Source organism: Nymphaea colorata, chromosome 7 (assembly GCF_008831285.2).
Source record: "Nymphaea colorata isolate Beijing-Zhang1983 chromosome 7, ASM883128v2, whole genome shotgun sequence".
In the NCBI taxonomy this organism is placed as follows: Eukaryota; Viridiplantae; Streptophyta; class Magnoliopsida; order Nymphaeales; family Nymphaeaceae; genus Nymphaea; species Nymphaea colorata.
In genome coordinates, this window is record NC_045144.1 from 3966742 (window position 1) to 3989991 (window position 23250).

The 23250-nt window shown below is 39.3% G+C and overlaps 1 protein-coding gene across 5 annotated transcripts; it reads right to left on the reverse strand.

Annotated features, from left to right (window-relative positions):
• Positions 1 to 2913: 2913 nt before the first annotated feature.
• On the reverse strand, positions 2914 to 23006 carry LOC116257556 (2-C-methyl-D-erythritol 4-phosphate cytidylyltransferase, chloroplastic). Of its 5 annotated transcripts, XM_031634420.2 has the most exons (12): positions 22680 to 23006; positions 22496 to 22587; positions 22210 to 22272; positions 20848 to 20903; positions 20654 to 20733; positions 19016 to 19098; positions 17066 to 17143; positions 7448 to 7516; positions 5577 to 5645; positions 4716 to 4762; positions 4015 to 4105; positions 2914 to 3201 (listed from the first exon to the last, which is right to left on the reverse strand). In XM_031634420.2, exons 1-12 carry the CDS (start codon positions 22876 to 22878, stop codon positions 3130 to 3132), a joined length of 999 nt encoding a protein of 332 aa, XP_031490280.1. In that variant the 5' UTR covers positions 22879 to 23006; the 3' UTR covers positions 2914 to 3129. The 5 variants fall into 5 exon arrangements, 4 of the variants coding, with proteins under 4 accessions (XP_031490280.1, XP_031490281.1, XP_031490283.1 ...); XR_004173426.2 differs by lacking the exon at positions 4716 to 4762; XM_031634421.2 differs by lacking the exon at positions 7448 to 7516.
• Between the last annotated feature and the right edge of the window lie 244 nt (positions 23007 to 23250).

Here is a 23250-nt window from a genome sequence, read left to right on the forward strand (position 1 = left end):
CACCGTCGATTTCCGCCTGATTCCATCCGGCGATGATATCTCTCTCAATATTGAACAAATTTCGCTCAGACCAGGTTCAGAAGCTCCGTAAGGATGTTGGGAAGGTGACCCAAGTGTCCATTTGTTGAAAGGAGCTCCAGATTTCTTTAGATTCACAACTGAGTGATAGAACAGGAAAAGAAACTAGTGAAGGTTCTCTCGATCGATTCACAGCCAAATCTCCTCCAAATCCCTCCAAATCTCATCCATAAGATAATAGATACGTAAGGAGTCATCATAGACGCTAAATCTCCTGGCTAAACTCAAATAGATCACCTGGAAAAGGTGTTAGTCCTCCCGAAGGCTGACTGAATGCGCCTCTTCTAGCCTGTTTCAACCGTTCGTCCAGACCCTTCAATCGACAAAATACCGATGAATAACTTACGCTTTAGAACCACAGTCAAGTAGAAATGCACATGGATGATCCTTCCGTTGAAGACAACGTTCTTGCGCACAAGAAAGTACTGATGGAGTGCCGATAGTAACCTGTTTAGCTAGAGAACCCTGGATGTCGTGTTGCAGAGATAAAACCGACACCAAATGAATGGCAGCGATCGACCTATGCATGCCCAATGCCAAGCTCCACCTCTCGATCCTCCTATGGCTGAAGAATCTGCACAGAAGCTTGACCTATGTCGTTGGAAATGAGGAAGACAACATTGCTTGGCTCTCAGCAGCACCCTCCGGCAGTGTTGCGCAAGACACCAACCAGTTCACCTAGTCGAACGCCTGTCGGAAAACCGACCTCCGTTGAGGTTTTGGACACGGCGCTACAGAGCCACAATGGTTGGAGTTTTTCGCGGGAGAAGAAGGCTCGCAGACTTTCAAACTCCACAGATCCCAAGAAACTTCATTAAGACATAAAGATTAGGGTAACATCACTTTCCTTTTATAAGGAAAGCGTTCTGGTTCGTGCCGGCGTCTCGTCCCGAGACGATACAAAAACTGAGTCAAAACAAAACAAAGTAGTCTATGTACAATGACTAAACCGACCGAGTTGGTCAACTCTTATTGAGTTCGGTCTGAACCCAAGCCTACGCTAACTCCCAGTCGTGATGCTCTAGCTGGGTCCAAACCCACTTCACCTGGACTTGGTCTAGGTGGCCTTTACCATGGCTGACTCGGTTCCCTCGTCCAGAACCGTCCTGCTTGTTCCTGTCCTCTCCAGTTCATCCCTAAACTGTCCCCTTGCCCCGAAACAGTCTGTCCTTGTTTCGTTGTACCTGTTCCCGATGTACTGTCCTGGTCGTCCTGAGCCGATTTGACTGAGCTGCCCTCTGTCTGAGCTGTTGGGTGTGGTCAACAAGGACTCGGTGCGTCCTTGCTAGTTTTTGCCATCGTGAGGAGTTTAACGTCACAATGAGTACGGACTACATCACCCACTTACAAAAATACCTCGACGGTCTAGCCTTTGGTGGGTGTGGCCCATGCCCGGTGTGCAGCATTGACCTCCTTAGCCTCCCTAGGTGTTCAGCCGGTATATGGCATTCTCCTGTCCAACAATGCACTAAGGCCTTGCAATGCCTTGGCCTCACAATCGGCTAAGCCATGGTTTTCGACGGTCCCAAGGTTCTTCACGCTGGCTGGCCGTATCTCTCTAGTCCTCTCGTCGCCATCGACCGTATCCTCGACACCTATCGACATGGCATTAGGTAGACCTATAACAGAACCCTTCCCCTTTCTTCCTTAACGATAAGAGGAAAGTGAAGGGGCATCTACCCCTACCTCAGCCGATGGCGGTGCCCAAACTGTCGGCCCGTGGAAGGCAGAGAAACTCCTCTCCTTCCCTATGTTCAAATGCAACAAACATGGGGAGGAAAATGAGGGAAGGTTTTCCTTCCCCAGCCGCAGGACGGCAGCATCCCTCCCCTCCCATGTGCCACCAGACGAAGGCATCGTCGGGAGGTGCCTAGGAGGGGAGGGATGCTATCGTTTGGTTGTTGAGGAAGGAAACCCCATCCCCATCCCTCTCCACGTTTAAATAAACGAATGTGGGGAGGGCGTTTCCTTCCCCCACCACCAGACGACATCTCCCTCCTCCTCCCAGGTGTCGTTTGACGGTGGCCGGCTGTCAGGCGGCACCTGGGAGGGGAAGGGAGCCGCAGTGCAGTGGCTGTGCCAAGAAGGAAACCCCATCCTTGTTTCCTTCCCCCATCGTCCTGACCAAATGGTGACATGCCAAAACCCATGTGACACCGTCAGGCGGCATACCTAAGCACCGTTGGCTTAAGCAGTAAGCACTGTCAGCGGCGGAGAAGAGAGGTGGCAGAGGAGAGAGGATTTTTCCTTCTCATGCACATCACAAAAAAAATGGTAAAAGGAAAATCAAATAAGAGCCATCCGATAAAAAGATGAATGTCTCTCGTTTGATGTTTCGAAATGTCATGGTCACAGTTTACACACACACACACACACACACACACACACACACACACATATATATATATATATATATATATATATATATATATAAAGTATCTTGCATGCAAAGGATGCAACATGTTGCACTCATATTTCTTTGGCTTGCATCGACAGAGACCATTAGCCTCTATTTTTCATCGACAGAACCACTGACAATGACTTAGGCAACCTATAGCAGCACAAGAATAATATAACCAATAAAAGATCACTCTGTTAGCAAGTCAGTTTTTTCACTTTTTGTTGGCTATTTCTCTTCAGAACATGATAAACCCATTTTTGATGTTTTCTGACATCTTGCACGCAAAGGATGCACCTTCATGTTTGTTGCGTGCTAATGAATAACTCATAAGTAGAGCTCTCGACTGTTCCCCATCTCAAGCTTTAGCATCCATTTTAAAAGACTAGTTCTTTGTCGGCGAAAGAAATGAAAATTTTAAGGTTCACTATCAAACAAAAGAAAACGCAATACTGCTCTTGAAAGAGAATTAATTTGTTGTCATTCCACATCATTTTTTCCTGTTTATTGGAGGTTTTTAGTACAGAATATCTAATATTCAATGCAATCCCTTTCCTAACTTGGGATTGCAGCTTGGATGGCATTTGCTAGCTTTGTTGTTCATTCAACTTCCATGCTAAAAATAAATACATTTTTATAGTAACCTTTCAATGTTACACTGAAGCCTTTGTTGTGGTTGTATTCAGTATTCTTTCCGCAAGCAACATGTCATCTGGTGTTGTTACCTGTACAAGAGCGATTATCAATTAAGCAGTTAAAATTTTGCGGTCAAACATGCGAATTCTAACACAAGTTGCACCTGCATCTAGTTCTACTCAGACAGACCGACAGGATATTGCTTCATAACAAAATGTGTCAAGATGATAGCGTGAAAACTGGAATCAATTTCTGTGCTGTTCCCTTTTCAGAAAATTGATGGTATCTCCAGATTGCCGTAATTTTAAAGTCCTTGAAACCTATTACTTTGTTCCATCATAGATAATTCCTTATCAAACTTTCCTCACTTCTCCTTTTTCTCCCTGTTTTCCTCCTGATCTAACATCCTATCGTGAGAAAAGGACCATGCCTATATATAACATTTGAGCTTTCATGCTTCTGCAAATCATGGCATGGTGACTTTGCGACAGACCCACATGAAGGTCTAGGAGGGGCCTAAGCCACACACCTAAATGGGAGCTAGGTGATTCTATTCAACAGAAATAATGGGCGAAAGAAGAAAGGGAAAAGGGAACAGCACAGAAATTAAATGCCTAGGTGCCTCAGCCTAGGCTTCTAGGCTACTACAGCGTCTAGGTGCACTTTTAAATTTTAATGACAAAGAATATACCTTTTGGCTTTTTCTTTGTTGAAGTTGAAGAATCAAATGAACAATCTTAGGAAACATTCAACAATTTCAACGGATAAAAACTAATACACATAAAAATTAGCCATCTCAGAATAGCTGCTGTAATACGAAAGGATTGCACTCTCGGTAGTGCAAAAATTCATGTAAACAGCAACATGAAGCAACCAAATGCAGGGAGTCTAGTACTTCTAACCTTTATGTTTGTATACGATCCTTGAGTTATGTAAACAGGATGATTAAGATACTCCACAATGGAAACATCATCAGTGACTGCCAGCCCTTTCCTGCAACAATGCTTTCATGTTTCAACAGTCACCATGATTGTGATCTTAATTGAACATGCAGCCGCCAAGAGATTTTGAATTACCTTTCAAACAGTGGCCATACAATCTATAAAATCACCATGTTATTTTGAGATGACATAATAATTATTCAACCATCAAGCACTTGTCTTTGTATTCAAGAAAGTGTTCGTCTTGGTAAATACAAGAGCAAAGTTATCGCAAATAATGGCTGCAAATCCAAGGAAAGAATGGAAGGACTCAACACGCATCCAGTCCGTGGAAAAAATTAGCTAAAATTGTCTGGCATTGTTGTGTTTCCCTTTCCCCATTTCACATTATAATGCATGGGAGCAATCTGCGAAGAAACAGTAGGCACAAAACAGTGACTGGCCAGGTTGGTACGGGACATGTCAAGTTTTAGAGACAGTTATGGGAGGCAGCAGAATCAATGCCCTCTAATGATATGTGCTGCCTTAAATAATTACAAACTGATATCCTTCCTTGACTTCATTATTTTCTCACTGAAAACTCTTCTTTTAGAGGACAGAATGGGAAGGGTGAAGACTTAAAGGAGAAGGTGAAATAACAAAACATTATGCATTTCAGTCACCTTTGTACAAGCTCAAATCCATCTCTTAGTAATTGTGGCTTGATAACCTGTACAAAATTCATATTTTAGCTCCCAACTTTACCAGAGAAATTCTATACATTACTTGCAATGAATGAGATATTCTAAACTATATGGACGAGCTACAAGGTGAAGCAGATTTTGGCTGGGGAAAGAAAAATTATGAATACATAATAAATAAGTTTGTGGAGCAAAGTTGAGACAGCGACAGTCTACCCCATCCATCCTAAAACATAAGAAAATCATATCCGGAAAAGAAAAAATCCCCAGGAGGGTCGAAGCTGCCTAGACAAGATAAGAAAGCATAACTTTAAACAGAAAGCAGGGAGTTCTGGCCTTTCTCAGAGTCCATGTTATACTCAAAACGTGCCTTCCTATTATTCTGGTGGTCCAGAGATTGACCAAACGAATTCATGTGCATCAGAAAAAAAAATTCAACATTAGCCTGTTTCTCAACTAATCTAACTTTGATGTAGATACAAGGTACCTCGAGAAGACCATTTCAGCTTGAATATCAGCAGATTCCCCTAAACTAGCACACATTTGACCAGAAATTGCTACCAAATTTTGGGATCACTGATGCAATTTTTTGTAATATAAAGTGATTTGCTGTTTATAAGACCGTGATGTTTTTTTACTAAAAAACTAGTTCCTCCCATGGTATAAAAGATTCTCTTCGGTGGACAATACATTTCTTGGCCTCGTAATTTCTGATAAGAATATTAAGTCATGGGACTTGCAAAGAATAGGAAAACATGCTCCTCCACATGGGACATTCACTTGAACATATGCTTAGAAAACCAAACACTTTATTCCCAAGTACTTAATGAAAAAAGTAAGAACCTGTGGGGTTTGCATTTCCCAAAGAGTCTCGCGATCCAGCGTCTTGACTACAAAGGATTTCCCATTTGCCTGCTTAAGAAAAACCAAAGACTTTAGAACAGTATATGATGACCATACACAACCCAAAAGAGGTTACATGTGATAACCAACCCGACTATAGGAAAAAGCCCAGCAAATTAGGGATGCAAAAATGTAGGCCACATTTGGGTTTGAGTCTGATATAACTGAATCAAATCAAATCTGAGAATCACAATATATTTATAGATCAATTACACAAGCAGAAAAGGATAGAACTGAAAATTGTAGTGCAGAAAGATTGAAAATGAGTAGAAAGTAGGACAAAGGTTAACTCAAAAATTGAATACCTATAATATCATAACATCGTAAGCACTATTACAGAAAACACAAAATAGACTGAGAAGAAATAAGAACAAAAAAAATGGAGAAAATGAACTAACAATGAAAAAAAAAAATCTTATCTAATAAACAAGTTTCCAGTTTAAGTGAGATGAATTTCCCACAAATGAGAAACAAGTTTCCCCAAGATTCTGCCTCTTTGGTGAAAGCAATGTTATCCGCATGCGTATCGTACGATACATATCGTATAGATTTAGAAAACTTATACGGTACGCTTATGATACACGATACGCTCGTGTATCGTAAGCGTATCGCCCGTATTGTATGATATAGGTGTCGTATCGTACGATACGAGCGATACACCCCCGTATCGTATGATACGGGTAAAAACACAAAATTCCTTATTTTTTAAAGTTTAAACACTCCTCCCTCTCTCTTTTCTTGTATTTAAAGACTCAAATAGACGTATGAATGAGAGATTTTGCCCATTTTCATAAAAAATAACCGAGGATTCATCAATTTGGGAGATATTATTGTTGAATCATGAAAGATGATAACTATATGTTTTGAACTTATAAAATTATGATGTAATCTAAGTCCTAAAACTCCAAGTCCTAAGACTCTAAGTCCTCAGATTCTATACAATTTTCAAGTTTAAAATTGTGATGGATGCTTATTATGTTATTTTAAATATTTGATTTCTTATTTTTGAATGTGTTGTTGATACACATGAATGTTCCTTATGTATGATGATCTTTTTTATATTTGAATACATTTTTCTTGATATCTGATTTTTTGTTTATTTTTTCAGTTTTTTTTTATTTTTTTTATTTTAAAATATTTTTTAAAGTTAAAAAATTAATTTTACGATATGCTATGCTACGTTTGCGATACGTTACGATACGGCGTATAGGTCGGCCCGACTGATACGCGATACGCTATACCTTTTACAACATTGGGTGAAAGCATCAAGCTTCTGGTTTTTCAGATGCATTCCTTGGAAAGTGAGATTCTCTCTCTCTCTCTCTCTCTCTCTCTATATATATATATATATATATATATATATATATATATATATATATATATATATATAAAAGATAAAAGATTTGGTTAGGTGCTCATGTCTAGTAATTTTAAACATTTTTCAAAAATCTAACCATATGAATTGATGTGGAATGTCCAACCAAAACTATAAGAACAAAAGTGACCTGAGGAATCTAAGGCTATAAAAAGAAAATAATCATAATTTGGTCTCTAGATTGGATTTGAATGACTAAAATGCACCACTTATCCAACAATTGTTTTTTTTATTCACTAACCTAACAATCACAGCATATTTAAAGAAGCTCGGAGAAGTACCCATAAACCAACTCTTAAAAGAGTTATGTATGATCGGTCACTTCGAAACATGGCCCATATAAAAATTACATGTGAAAGCACAGGTGGCTGCATTATAGGCATAAGGTAACCACGCAATTCAGAATAAAAAAGACTATATAACCAGATTCCTATACCTCTTTAATTGTAGCTTTAACAGGAACACCAAGGACAGCTGCTCCGACCAGCAAACCATCTTTTAGAACCTAGCAACCAGCACATTGAGTAAAATTCTAATTCTTTTAGCTACAGAAATTATTGACATATAAGGAACCAGCAATGCAAGTCAGTTTTTCGATTGGTGCTACCTGAAATCCGCTAAAAGCTCAGTGGATTATGAGCATGCAGTGACCAAGGGATGCTCCTAAAAGTGGTGGGAAGAACTAAAACTCTCATTCTTTGAGACTTTTATGTCTTTTTCTGACTACCCTTATATAAGAATTTTAGGAGACAATGATTTAGTTGTAAGTAGTCTGAACATTTATTATTGAACAAGCACATGAACATTACTCATTAGTTAATCACCAGTTTGTGAGTTTGATACTAAGGAAAGCCCTTGAGTTGACTTGCGATTCATATGAGATGCCTCAGGTTGACCTTGTTACAGTAGGCAGCCTTAGAGAGAGAAAACGTAACTTTATTCACTAACCCTAATCTCCATAATAAAGAGATTAGGGTTGAAGAGAGATTTACAAAGACATCAACAGAAAATAGAGGAATGTTTAAAGAGACCTCCTAACTATTAAATATTGCAAAGAACCACATAGAAACATAAACTCTTATAATTCAACACTCCCCTTCAAGCTGGAGCATACATATTAATCATGCTCAGCTTGTCACAACATCTAGAATAGTCACCAATAGAAAGAGCCTTAGTGAAGACATCTGCAGCTTGATCTTTTGATGATACATGAATGGTGGTTATGGTTCCTCCTTGAACGAGATCCTGAATGTAATGGCAGTCCACTTCAATATGTTTAGTTCTCTCATGGAAAACTGGATTATTCGCAATGTATGTGGCTGCTCGATTGTCACAATACATCTTCATGGGAAGTGGAATCGACACACTTAGGCTAGATAACATGGATTTAGCCCAAGTCATTTCAGCGGCAGTTTGAGCCATAGCTCTGTATTCAGATTCTGCACTAGATCTTGACACCACACCTTACTTTTTGCTTCTCCAGGATATAAGGTTGCCTCCCACAAATACACAGAATCCTGTGGTAGATTTCCTGTCTTCGACTGAGCCAGCATAGTCAGCATCTCTATAGGCTTCTACTTCCAGGGTCTTGTCTTTGGTGAACAAAAGTCCTTTGCCAGGAGATGATTTTAGATATTTGACCACCATTAAAGCAGCATCCCAATGAACTTTCCTAGGTCTTTCCATAAATTGACTTAGTTTCCCCACTGCAAAACTAATGTCTGGTCTGGTCACAGTAACATAGAGGAGCTTTTCAATAAGAGACCTGTATGATCGAGAATCGACTAATTCTGATTGGTCATCATAAAGATGTATGCGTAGATTCATAGGTAGATTGGCCGGTTTAGCTCCTAGCATCCCGGTGTCTTGCAATAAATCCAGAACATACTTGTGTTGAGAGAGAACTACACCTTCCCTGTTGCGAGCCACCTTTGTTCCCAAGAAATATCGTAGTTGACCAAGATCTTTCGTCACAAAGTGTTTTTGAAGGAACAACTTTGTATCAGAAATTTCTTGATCGGAGTCACCTGTCAGGATAATATCATCAACATAAACCACTAGAACGGTCATACCCCTGGAATTCTTCTCGATAAACAGTGAATGATCAAGAGGGGATCTCGCAAAGCCACAGTTTGAGACTACCTCAGAGAACTTGTGAAACCAAGCACGAGGACTCTGCTTGAGTCCATAAATAGCTTTCTTCAGTTTGCACACTTTTCCACACTCCCCCTGTCGTTCAAACCCTGGTGGTTGTTGAATATAGACAGTCTCATCGAGATCACCGTACAAAAAAGCATTTTTGACATCAAGCTGATACATGTGCCAGTCATGGTGTACAGCCACAGAGATGATAAGACGAATGGTCCCCAACCGAGCAACAGGAGAGAAAGTCTCGAAGAAATCAATCCCGTAAGTATGCGTGTAGCCCTTAGCAACCAACCAAGCTTTGTATCTTTCCATAGAACCATCAGAATTATATTTCACTGTGAATACCCACTTGGAGCCAACAATGTCACAACCAAGAGGAGGATCAACAAGTTCCCAAGTGGCTCGCTGAACTAATGCATCCATCTCTTCTTGCATAGCTTGTCTCCATTCGGTATCTAATAAGGGTTGTTGGTGACAAGTAGGAACTGCATGGGCCGCTAGAACTTGAATAAACTGTTGCATACTTTTACCAACACCGTCAGTAGAAACAAAATGAGATATAAGATGCAAAGTACATTGTCGCTTGCCTTTACGAAGTGCAATAGAGTCCTGACAGAGATCAGATGGACTAGGTATACTCACTTCAGATATACTTACTTTTTGAGAAGCGGTTGGGGAAGGATCATGAGAAGGGTCCTGTCGACGTGTGTAGACCAGCGGAAGATCACGAAACTTGGACACTACAACGGGAGAATTCCCAGAAGGAGACTCGTAAGGGAATGACTCCAAAGGAATAGGAGGAATAGGTAGTGGGTAAGATGACAATGGCATCTCAATAGAGGTAGGTGAAGAACTATAATAAGGCTGAGACTCAAAGAATGTCACATCCGCACTGATATACTCCTTTTGAGTCAATGGGTCAAAACATTTGTAACCTTTATGATTTCTGGAGTAGCCAATAAAGATACACTTAAGGGCTTGGGCACCCAATTTATCACGTGTGGGTCCAAGTATGTGAACGAAGCATGTGCAACCAAATACTTTGGGAACTAATGGAAACAAGGATCGTTGTGGGTACACAAGTTTAATGGGAACCTTGTTGTCAATGGAGGATGAGGGTAAACGGTTGGTCAAGTAACAGGCAGTGAGGATGGCATCTCCCCAAAAATATGCAGGTAGATTAGTATGAAGCATTAGGGAGCATGCCACATTTAAAAGTTGGCGATGTTTCCGCTCAGCTACTTCATTTTGTTGGGAGGTATGGGGACAAGTAAACTTAGGAGAAATGTCATTATTAGAGTAAAATTTCATTAAGGTAGATGTCTTGAACTCAAGAGCATTATCAGTGCGAACGCTTTTAACAAGAATACCAAACTGGGTCTTTATTTCAAGAATAAGGTTCTTGAGAATACATATGACCTCAGACCTTTCTTTCAAAAGAAAAACCCAAGTGACTCGAGAATAATCATCAACAATGACGAGGAAATAACGAAATTTAGACCTACTAGCAACTCTGCTAGGACCCCACACATCAACATGAAAAAGATCAAATAATCCACAACAGACGGACTAAGACTCGATGAATAACTGCTACAGGTGTGCTTGCCAAGTTGACAAGCCTCACACTGGAACGACTCTGGAACTGATAGATGAGGAAGTAGGTAACGGAGCTTGGAGACAGATGGATGACCAAGTCTGAGGTGCCACTGGAAGGAGGAGGACAATGAAGAAGTCGAGACGGCTGCAATACCTACAGAATTAGACAGGAAGTAGATGCCCCCTTTCTCATAGCCTCCACCAATCGTCTTCCCAGTTTGCAAGTCCTGAAATGAACATACACCAGAGTCAAATGTAACACGACAATGTAAATCATTAATCAATTGTCCAACTGATAAAAGAATAGTGGGAAACTTAGGAGCATATAACACATTAGGAATTGTCATAAACTGAGAAATCTTAATATCTCCATAACCCATAATAGGAGACCATCTACCATCTGCAAGTCTCACATGACGTGTCTGAGGTAATGAGTGTAGCACGATAAACATAGAAAGCCTACTACAAAAGTGTCTCGATGCTCCTGAATCAATAATCCAAGTAGTACATGTATCATGTAGAGTAGTATCAACGAACATAGCACTGTCTATCATAATTGTAGAGGCCGACAGTTGAGTAGATCTGTGTGATAAGAACTCCTCATACTCTAACTTGTTGATATTCACAGTCACAGTCTCAGGATTGAAAGAAGGTAAAGACCCCTCTACTACTGATGAAGTTGTCTGGATAGATCCAATAGAAGACTGTAATGAATTCTTGCCCTGCTTAGATGCAACACCTTTTCCTAGGGGTATAGCGGAAGGACGACCAAGCTTATCCTAACATCTGTCTTACAACTTAGGAGCATCTAACTTTACAGTAGAGCCATAAGAAAAGAGATTGCTTGTGTTCTTATGCTCATATTGTGTCTCTGTCTTGCCTTCAACGGCCATAGTGCACGACTTGACAATGTGATCTTAATCTGGTTGCACTATGATACAATCAAGAGTATAGCGTGCAACAATCAACTTGAGAAAACTTAGGCAGCAGATATATATATATATATATATATTCTTGCACCAAAAGCAGTCCTTAAAAAGAATTTCTGTGAACTTGCTGCTTAGCACCAATCACAGCAATCAATAAATGAACAAGAATATACAAACTTCTTGTTCAAAACAGGCCACCAGGCTTCTACGTATCCACATATGCATATAAAAAAAACTTTGTTGTTCAAATCAGTCCACCAATCACAACAATCAATAAATGAACAGGAATATATGAACTTGTTCAAAACAATCCACCAGATTATAAAACAGACATTCAATCTGATAAAAAGATATACCCAATGTGCAGCTACTCCACTTGCAGCCACTTTTCCACAGTCATCAAAAAGATGTAAGAATATGGTCTACGTGCATTTAATCTTCCACGAGCCCAGATCTGAACTGAATCCACATGCAGTTACGCTTAACTTGAGCCTAGATCTGAATAATAATGGAGTCCATGTGCTGCTATTCATCCACGAAGCTAGATCTGACTTACAACTTTCCACTGCAACTCCCACGCAGTTGCTTACGCTCCACTACATCCATGTTGGGGACCTAATCATAAATACCTTTCACATGTGATTAGGTTCCCCTTTCACGCTGCTTCACTATCTTTCGATCAGCAGAGAGAAGAGAGAAAGGAAGGGATAGAGGAAGAGAAGAAGTGGGAAGAGATGGGAGAGGAAGAGGAGAAGGGGTCGCCGGAAAATCACGACAGCCGCCGGCGGAGAAGGGTAGAGATCGCCTGTTCTGATACCATGTTACAGCAGGCAGCCTTAGAGAGAGAAAACGTAACTTCATTCACTAACCCTAATCTCCATAATAAAGAAATTAAGGTTGAAGAGAGATTTACAAAGACATCAACAGAAAATAGAGGAATGTTTAAAGAGACCTCCTAACTATTAAATATTGCAAATAACCACCTAGAAACATAAACTCTTATAATTCAACAGACCTTAAGTGGTTATCAATTCAGGGATCATCAATGCAGATGCATATGTCATAATGTAAAGTAAATTTCCGGTGCACATGGGAGCATGTTGTTTTCAATGAGGAAAAAATCAAAATTCAAGGATGCAATCTTGCAACTGCAATATAATGCATTACAGTTTTAATTATACAGATCAGGGAAAATACTTGCCTGAAGTAACAGTGGTTGTGTTAAATACTTTTAGAAGTTGATTAGAGGTTTTCTGAAATTTTAGAAAGTTGAAAGAGTCCACTTTATTGTTATCTTATTTCTAGTGGACTAATTTTGTAAAGTTGTCAACACACCCTAATCTCTTTTAATATGAGATTAGGGTTACGTGAATGAGAATCTGAATGTTCTCTCTCTCTCTCTCTCGTTCCTCTCTTCCTCCCATATTGAACATGGTATCAAAGCAACAGACCTAGGGCTGTGAGATCTAGGGTTCCACGCTCCTTCCTTCCTTTCCTCCTTTCTCATCTCTCCCGTCATGTTAGGGTTTCACGTCTGAAATCCCTATTGATTACAAAAGAAGCAATCAGACTGGTTAGTGGAAAGGGACTAATCATGTTTAACATGTAGAGACGTGATTAGCACCCTGGTGCGGCTGCTGAAGACGTTAAGTTGTAGGAAAAAAAAAATCTGATGTCTATTGTGTATGTTGCTGCCGTGGAAGAAGATCAGGCCATCAGCAAGGGTATGCTAATCAAATCTGATGTCGTGTATGTTGCTGCCGTGGAAGAAGGTCAAGCCATTGACAAGGGTGTGTTGATCTGCTTGGTTGGGTGCTGCCTCATGGATCTTCGCATTTAGAGGTATGTTTTATTGGCAGCGTTGAAATCATATGGAGGGGGAACATCGTTGAAGTCAAGTGGTGTAGACTGGTTTCAGATTTTTTTTTTTTTGGGCAGCATCGCTGAAGTCAATATTAGTTTTAATTTGCCTCATTTTCCAGCATAGTTGATGCTGAGTGGAGCTGTCCAACCTATGCATGCTTGCTGCCTAATATCTATATTTAATATTGCTCCCTGATATCTACATTTGACAGTAGTTATGTATGCCTAAAACTAGTCTGCTATCTCTGGTTGTGTTCATATTGCTGCACGTCTGGTTGGGGTCATCTTGCTGCACATCTTTTTTGGCTGTGATCCACGTATTCTATAATTTTACTATGGTTGACAGTAGTAGGTCAGAAGGGTTTAATGAATATAAGATGGCTGGTAACTCAGTCTCCTATGGAACCACAATCAAACTTGATGGTTCAAATTATAAAATTTAATCGAGGGTATTTATGATGTCAGTGGCTGGTCATAGGAAGAAATATATTCTTGAAGAAGATGAACCTCTTGAGAAAAAAGAGAAATATGCTACTTGGGATGAAGATAATAACATTGTGATGTCATGGATCATGAACAGTATAGAGTCCCGTATCGCTCCAACGATTGCAAACTACACCAAAGTTAGAGATATGTGGTGTTTCCTAAAGAAGACATATTTTCATGCTATTAATGTTATTAAGATCTTGCAGTTGGAAGAAGAGCTTTGTAATATACGGCAAGGTGATCAAGATCTATATCACAATGTTTTGCTACGTTGACTGCTGCATATGAGAGGTTAAAAGCTCTTCGCCCACCGTGCAAGCACTGCTATGCATCTCATTTTGAAACTAGTATGGTGGCAAAGTTTCTATCAGGGTTATCTTCACAATAATCTGTGGCAAAGTCTCAAATCCTCATAGGCAGTGATCTATGTCACATAGGTATGGGTACGGGTGCCGGTGCGGGTACGGGTACAGACCATTTTTAAAAAACTTGGGCGCGGGGGTACGGCCGTACACACACATGCACATACATATATAGAAGTTAAAATGAAGAAAAAAGAGGGAAGTGGGACATTAAAATGAGGGTTTCGAAAATTTTAACGTTAAAATGGTTTAAGAAGTTAAAATGTAAAAATCGTTAACATTAAAATTGGACAAATTTAGACTCAATCAACATTAACCGAGTCTGAAAAAGGTCAAAAATGACCTTGGGTGCGTTGATCGCACCCGATACGGTCAACGCAGTACCCTGCCGTACCCGTACCCGTGTCATACCCGTACCGTGCGGTACCCGTGTGACAGAGGCAATGATCTTCCAAACTTAGCAAACACATATAATAGGCTGAGTCGCCTTGCTGTCACTCTTTCCAACCAATCTCCGCACTTGTGATATCAGGAGGACGGGGCCATAGTTCTTTTACTGGCACGAGAGGACATGGCACAGGCCGTGGTGCAGGACACGGCAGATTTCAGTGCTCTTATTGTGGCAAGCTAGGTCATTTGGATGACCGATGTTGGGACAAGCATCCTCATCTTCGTTCTGGTGGGTCATCAGGCTTGGTGGAGGGAGAACCATTATAGGAAAGGGGCCTTCTTCGTCTAATGTATCTTCCTTACAGGCTACAGCTTCTATGGTTGAGTCTCCTACCTCTGCTTCATCATACTCACTCAAGTAAGGAGGAATATGATCTAGTTCTTGCTCAGAGGACCTCCCCTGCATCTACTAGCACTGCTGCAGTAGAGTCGGCTTTCACTGTTGGTGCCCCTACCACTGACCCAGGTATGATATGGATGATCGACTCAGGAGCTTCCAAGCATGGTTGTAATTAGCCACATATGTTTTTATCATTAACCAGGTTCACTACACCACAACACGTCAGATTGGCTGATGACAAATTGTCACCTATTCTGTAGAGTCATTTTTTATCCTGGTTCATGTTCTTTTCAGGACTTACAAATAGGGAAGACTATTGGTGGCGGCCATGAACGAGAGGGACTCTACTTTCTCTCTATTCCAGTCAATGTTGCTACATCATCATTCACATCGAAGCCGACTCCTTTGCAGTGGCATTTGCGATAACAGAGCAGCAACCTATATTGCAGATAACCTTGTTTTTTATGAGAGGACAAAATACATTGAAGTGGATTGTCATTATGTTCGGGACTTGGTACAAGAAGGTTGGAAGTTGATTAGAGGTTTTCTGAAATTTTAGAAAGTTGGAAGAGTCCACTTTATCGTTATCTTATTTCTAGTGGACTAATTTTGTAAAGTTGTCAACACACCCTAATCTTTTTTAATACGAGATTAGGGTTACGTGAATGAGAATCTGAATGTTTCCTCTCTCTCTCTCTCTCTCTCTTCCTCCCATATTGAACAGGTTGAAAATGGTTAACCTGTCATGTATGATTATACTTGAACAGAACAACTTAATTGTTGAGGTTATGGGGTTACTTAAGTGATTTTATAGCTTGAGTATTTTTCTGTGTGGCCTATGTGCTAATACTAAAAAAATTAGGACCTAACTTGTCTGAGCTGCTGAGTCAGCATATTGACCAGGGAGCCATGAGTGACAAGCCAAAGTCTGAGTTATTAGTTTGCCAACTACGCTGGAGAATAATATATCTTTGTAATTCCCTAATAGGTATCATATCTGGTCATAATTCAAAGCCGATTAGTAAAAATCCAGTAGGCTCCCATTGAATATGAAATCTTCAGGTGTCAAACAGGAATGGACAACATTGAACTTTAGAATCCGACATTATCACAATATATTGCACTTTAGAGTTCAAATGCTAACATAGTGTTCTTTCTTAAAAAAAAAAAAAAGGAAACCATTTTCGTCTTATTATTTTAACTATTTGAATCCAAATACGTGGGTAGATATATGAAATTATTAGACAGGATCAGATAGGTCAATTTAGTGTTTGGCAAGGCAAAACGCCACAAAAGCAGGTAAGAGACTGAGTATCATTTCCAAGATATAAGAAACCTGACATGGAAAAGTGACAACAGAAAAAGATGGCCAACATGGATTTAATTAAATATAAAATTATAAATAAATAAACAACAAAACTAAATTGAACATCAAAAGGTCCCTGCCTACATTCGACATAGGAGAAACTCACATTGCTCAAACATGGAATGCAGGAGCAACTCACTACAAAATGCCAAAGGAACAACTTGGGATCTTGTATGAGAAAAGAGGACATGTACATAATGTTAGCTTCTCCTCTTCTTGAAACGTAACATACAAATATTGGTAGTTCATTCCTTCTACAGAAGATATTGATCCTCATCCTTGTACTAGTAGCACATTCTGGGCCTCTTGAAGATATCCAAAAAATTCCATGGGATAGTCATGGATCCGACTGTTACCTTATGAGACCTCGACTCTAGATATGAAATGCTTCTATACATCAAATTGTTTCACAACATTACAGATCATTGAAGCAGCTAAAGTAACTCTTCCTTTTGACAACAGAGGCCAGTAAGATAATAACTACAACATGAGGAAGAAAGTGCAAATGTCAAACCTTTTTTACATCTTTAGAATTTACAAGAGGCCTTGCACTATCATGTATGCAAACAAGTTTTGAAGTCCCATCAATTTCCTGCATATTATGGGAAAAAAACAGAGTAAAACAAGTATCCAAGTCATTAAGACACTTAATATTTTTGGTTGCACAACCATGGTAAAAAGTTTCCAGCTGCCTCAAATTGACCTTTATAATTTTTGGGAAAAATCACTCACATTGCTCAAACCTTTCTGCATATTATTTTTCCAATATTTTACTGTCAGCTATATATATATATATATATATAGTGATGGCGCATCCCCAGTTCAAATACTGCCACCTGATAGAAATAATAACATTTGCTTGATTCAAACCTCAAAGACATTTGTACCATGCATCGAAGGAACCACGATTTAGATTGTATGTTTCAGATGTAAATGCAAGATTTACATAGTGAGCAACCAAATTTGGAAGCTTTAGATAGAACATCCTGCTATAACAACTAGACAGACAATTTTGCATGTATATCACATTCACATTGTTTGATTAACCAAAGATAATGGAGCCTATGAAAATTATGGTTATTAGGTGGGACTTGGGAATAGGCACACCAGTAGGACACTGACCCAAAACCATGTATGCCAAATAATGCATGTATATTTATATGAATATCCTTCTAATCCAAACCCACAAATATGGAGTCTATAATTTATATAGTAAATGTATCATGGTAAATAGCTTCTCATGTAATTTTTTAAGTACCATAAATATTAAACAAGAAACTCAGGCTAAAAACTTGGAAATGAAAATCAAAGTTTTCTGTTAAACAGGCTTATCCAAAGCATGTTCCTATTATAATTAATAAATGAAACATATAAACGTCTGCAAGTGAGATACATACAAAATCCTGTTTGATGGAGATGTTTTGGCATTTTATTGTGCTAAGCTACTCCTTTCAAGTATCAAGCAAATATAAAGGACATTTTGCTTGTTCTAACCTATAGTTTCGTGTAGACATAGCTGCCAGTTTCCATAATGGTGATTGATAGAGGGAAGCATTTCATAAATTAGAATGGGAGTGTAATCAAATTAAACTTTAATTTATAAAATAACAATAATATTATTTAAATGAGTAAAAGAGGAAATCCAATGACAAATAAAGTACGCAGAAAAAGGAATCAGGATTCAAGTGACCGTGAAACAGATTCCTATTTGAAACCAGGATTCCTGACGGATTTCAAGCCAAGATTCCGTATAATCAGAATTCAGGCTTACTGCAGCAATCCAGTAACTATAGTATACTGTAGTTTATTTAGTAAAACCACAGACCACATCCTATTACAGTTCTCACATTTACATTCGCCAAGAGAAAAAGAAGAATCAAGGATATTAATGCAAAACTTCACAAGATAGAAATCAAGGTTTCTATTGGGTTCATCATTCAAGAAAAGAACTAATAAGGGCTTCTGGAGGCCACCTTTTCACCATGTGACTAAGCCCTTTGAAAACTAATGATAACCTTCAACACTTCAACAGAACCATGCTTTTGTGTCATAAAACAATTGGCCATGAAAACAAGAAGCTGGATATAATACTTTGAGCAATTGGCTAAGACCCCGGATATAATACTAGAATTACACCTTTAAGATGATTACACCTGCAAATGGCAAAGAAGGAACACTCTCTAATGTTCTTCTAGCATAATGGCCCTTAGGTCTAACCATCTAATACACTTCTAAATGGGTGACCAATACAAGTTTCCAATACAGAAAATCCACTCATGAGACCCACTTAAGAGACATCTGATCATTCTGATATGATGGCTTGTCGCCTACAAGCAACAATGATAATTTTCTAAGGAGTGGATGATCAGCAGCTTGATTTTATATACTTATTTGTTATTTCTAATGTAGCATATTCACAGTAGCACAGATATGTATGTATGATAAAGCTGATGATTTGACATACCTGAAGTCCATTAAATACAGAATCTTGTCTCTCCTTTCCAGGAAATGCAAATTTGATTTCTACCTGTATGCTTTTAATGGCATCTGCAAATAAAAAAAGTCACTTGACCTTGATGATTCATGCAATGGGTTGTTGGTTTTGTGCATGTGCACAAAGCAAACGCAAACACAGTTTCAACCATAACAACAAACTAAACTGCAAGTACTACCAAATATTTGTTTCAAGGCTTCAAGCAGATAACTTTATGCACATAACAAATAAATAACATAAACAATAAGAAGCAGCAAACAGCAAACTAATGGGATGAAATCTGAACTTTTCCAATATAAATACATGTGCTGCACAAGAAGAGAACTGCATAAGAATAATGAAACTGAGAGAGATAATGACTGTTAGCTCAACTAAGAACCTCAATTTAAGCATATAACCATATGAAGGACCCTTGGATTACTTTCACCACTTGGGTGTACTGTACCTTATTGTAACTACAGGATTATTTAACAAGCTTCTTTGGCAGATCCTTTCTTTCCCTTTTCATTTGTTGGAGAATCGGTTGCAAGAATCTATGTCCACAGATATCAATGCTGAAAAAAGGTAGAAATGAAAGAAAAACGAGCAAGGAAAATTATTCCCTGTGGTGACAAAGAAGATCAATGAAGGGTCTGGAGATCTGGCAACACTAATTTTGTCAATGGAAACTGCGAAGCACTTTGGCTGCTCTGAGGTGGCCAATTACATGCTACTGAGCAAAGATACAGGGAGATGATAATTTTTTATCAAGTTCCAGTAGTTCACAGGAAGATATGGGATGGAAGCTAAAATGGAGTATCCCAGTGATACAGGAACAGAGACACTCGGAATAGGTGTCTGGTCAAAATTTGCTGCCTGCTGCACTTCTGACACAAAAAAAAATGCACTAGAATCTCTTCTCCAACAGTAGCAAAGCCGATATCAGAAATTAGAAGTCAGAGGCTAGGAAAATTGAAAGCATGGAAAGAAAATGAAAGGAGGGATAGAATTAGGAATATACATAACCGAAGGTGGTCATTTTTATTTTTGCAGTGAAATTTTCATTCAATGGATAAAAATAAAAGTTGAAGCATGAAGCTATAACGATTTCGGATTTTATATATATATATATATATATATATATATATATATATATATATATATATATATATATATATATATATATATATATATATATATATATATATATAATCTTCCCTTGCCCAATCCATCAAGTTTTTTAAACATCAGATGCTGGAACTATTTTTCTAACTTCTCAATATATCCAAAAACCAGGAAAAGGTCCATGTCAGAGAAGCAAGTATATTGTAAACTGCAAAAGAACCATCTCTTTGTGGTGATGCTAAAATTGCAAAACCACATTTCATTCATAAACAAACAATAAAATATAGTCACAGAATTTTTGCACTACAAAACTGTGAATAAGAAGGACCACAAAATGGATTAGCAGGTAAGTTGGAAATGGACAAAATTCCAAGGAGAAGTCAAAATACACAACAAGCATTTAATATAAGGAAAAAAAGCATTAAAGATGGTCACAGAATTTTTTACTAAAAGGCTATCAGAATGACCATGAAATGCCCGCCAATAAGATGGGAACAGATATACCTTCAAATATGTCTCTATACGATGGATCACAAACAACAATGATTTCCTTAACTTCAGGCAGATCAGCAAAGGTGTAGAAACTGCATTGTGCAAGTACAAAGTTTACAATAAAGAAAGGTGGGAAAAAAGGTACAAGATTGATAACAAGGGCAAATAATCAACTATAATTATGATAAATAACAGCATCTGCTTACCTATAAAGAGCAATTGGTTGACCCAAGAGTGGAAGATACTGCTTTGGCATAGATGCCTGTTGAACAGAAACGAGCAAAAGAAATGCAACGGCTAAGTTGAAAAAACAGGAGCACTACATACTGACCATTTTGATAGACCCAGACCCCATGATAGAAAGCACACATGCTAAAGGAAGACTACAAACACCAAATACTAAATAGTCCCCTAAGGCTCAGACTTAACAGTTCAATGTTAATATACAGTATGCTAACAGTATCCCACCTTCATCTCCTTACAGCTACAAGGACCTATATGTTCAACATAGGCAAGTCGGCAAATACATGCATATTGAGAGTCACAAGCATTTGAATTATTTCAAATATGCAGGACATGGTGTAACAGATAACCATAGCATCAGGCAATCAAAAGAACTCGACAAAGAATGCAATTCGAGGTGGAGACCGATAAGTGAGCAAGAATTGAAGGTTCAAACGGCAAGACAAGATTAGAGACATTGATGACAGAACTGTTAAAATTTGAAGGTTTAGGTACTCGTGTCAATATACATTCCTCTGATTCTACATGTTCTTTAACAGAAAAAATGCTGCAAGACAACATTGGCCTCAAAAGTAAGCAGTCCTCAACACTGTCTTGGTATTGTGACAAAGAAGCTTCTGGAGTACCATCTTAGTCTCAGATATCATTTGCACATATGAACATGAGCTGCAAGCATACTGCTTTATTGGTATGTAAGGTTAAGAAAGATAGTAAAAGAGGATAATTATTTAAGCATCCTTTTGAAGTTCTATGCTTAGCTGCCTATTACAGACTTCGCAAGGCCAAGTAACAATGTCATCAATTATGATACTTTAAGTGACACAAAATTGTCCTCTTTTCCTGGCAACAAACGACATAAGCGTCCAAGGAATAGTTAAACCATCAAGTCAAATCACCTCCCTAGCACCAATAACCGAAGGTCCGAAACAACTAGATTACCTATAAATGTCAACTTACTATTATCTATTAAGAAGGAACGTCTCAGTAATATGATGTTCTAAAAAGGTTAGAGTACGTCGTCATATTTATGATCGTGTGCACTAAGATGCTACACAGAAGGCACATACGAAGTACGAACGCCTAACATGTTTCAAGGGAAAGAGAAGAGCCATTTCTTGGCTTCCAGAATTGTAGCAGGTGACCCATTTAACTTCATAATCTACTTTTCTCATTATGTTCATGAAAAGGAATGACTATCAATTTGATCGACTTTTCAATACGTCGGACATGTAATGCTTACTCTGTAATTTCACATCAACATAAAATAATCATCAACTGAAGGGAACACGCATAAATCAAATGGGCTGTAAATAAAGATCACTTACACCCATCCGCTTCCCTTTCCCTCCTGCTAACAGGACAACTGATACACTTTTCCTCGGAACCACCTAAATGACCAGCAGAACAACATCAGAGCAGTTGACCAAGATTGGACTGCACGTTTTAATTCATGCAGGACTTAGGAGGAGATTCCAGAAGAAATTAACATGGGAGAGACAGTGGAGTGTACAAGCGGCTACAAGTGAAGCAATGTACAAAGTCCAAATGAAGCTCCATTGCGCCGGGAGAGGGTGGCGTGTGGGGTGGGTAGGGCAAGACCAGGCTGCTTACCTCTTCGTCATTTCCTTCCCCGTCTCCAGAGACGGCGACAACTGCTATCCTCGTGGCTGAGCCTTTGTTGGACATATACCGGACCGTGTTTCCTGGATAGAACGTCAGATGGAGAAAGAAAATGAGAATTCGGAGTCAAATTTGTGTCGGAGATGGAAGGTGGTGCATTGAGAAATGCGAATACCTGAGAAGTAAGGAGGCGACCTGATGGCCTGGTGGTGGCGGCGGCCGCTCCCCGTGATGTTGGCGAAAAGGGGGAAGGAGCAGCAGCAACCGACAAATCCTAACATCGGCTGCTGTTTGGCATCGTGACGGGAAGTTGCCGGTGAGCAGGAAAGGGGGATGACGGTGATAGCCGACGAGAGGCGAAGAGGGAGCGCCATGAATTATCTCTTCCCACAGCCCCCCACACACCAAAACTCTGTCGGGACTCTCTCACTATGACAACTTGAGAGGAGCAGCAGAGAAGGCACCCTACCAAAGCTTTTCGGTCCGTCAGCAGAAATTACCAGCTTCTCGTACCCCCATTTGTAGCCAAGTCAACGATGCGGCGACAAACCTGACCGTAAACGGCGAGAACTTGGACATGATCTAGGCATGCATCTGGTCCTTTTTTCTTTTTCCTTTCTTGGAAGTCTAAATCCGCCTGCAATTTAGTTTATCTGAAAATTCAATTTGCCAACCATTCTAATTTAACCAAATCGAAAAGATTGTAAACTCCAAGAAAGTGCAGTTCCGATCCAGGAATTCAAGTT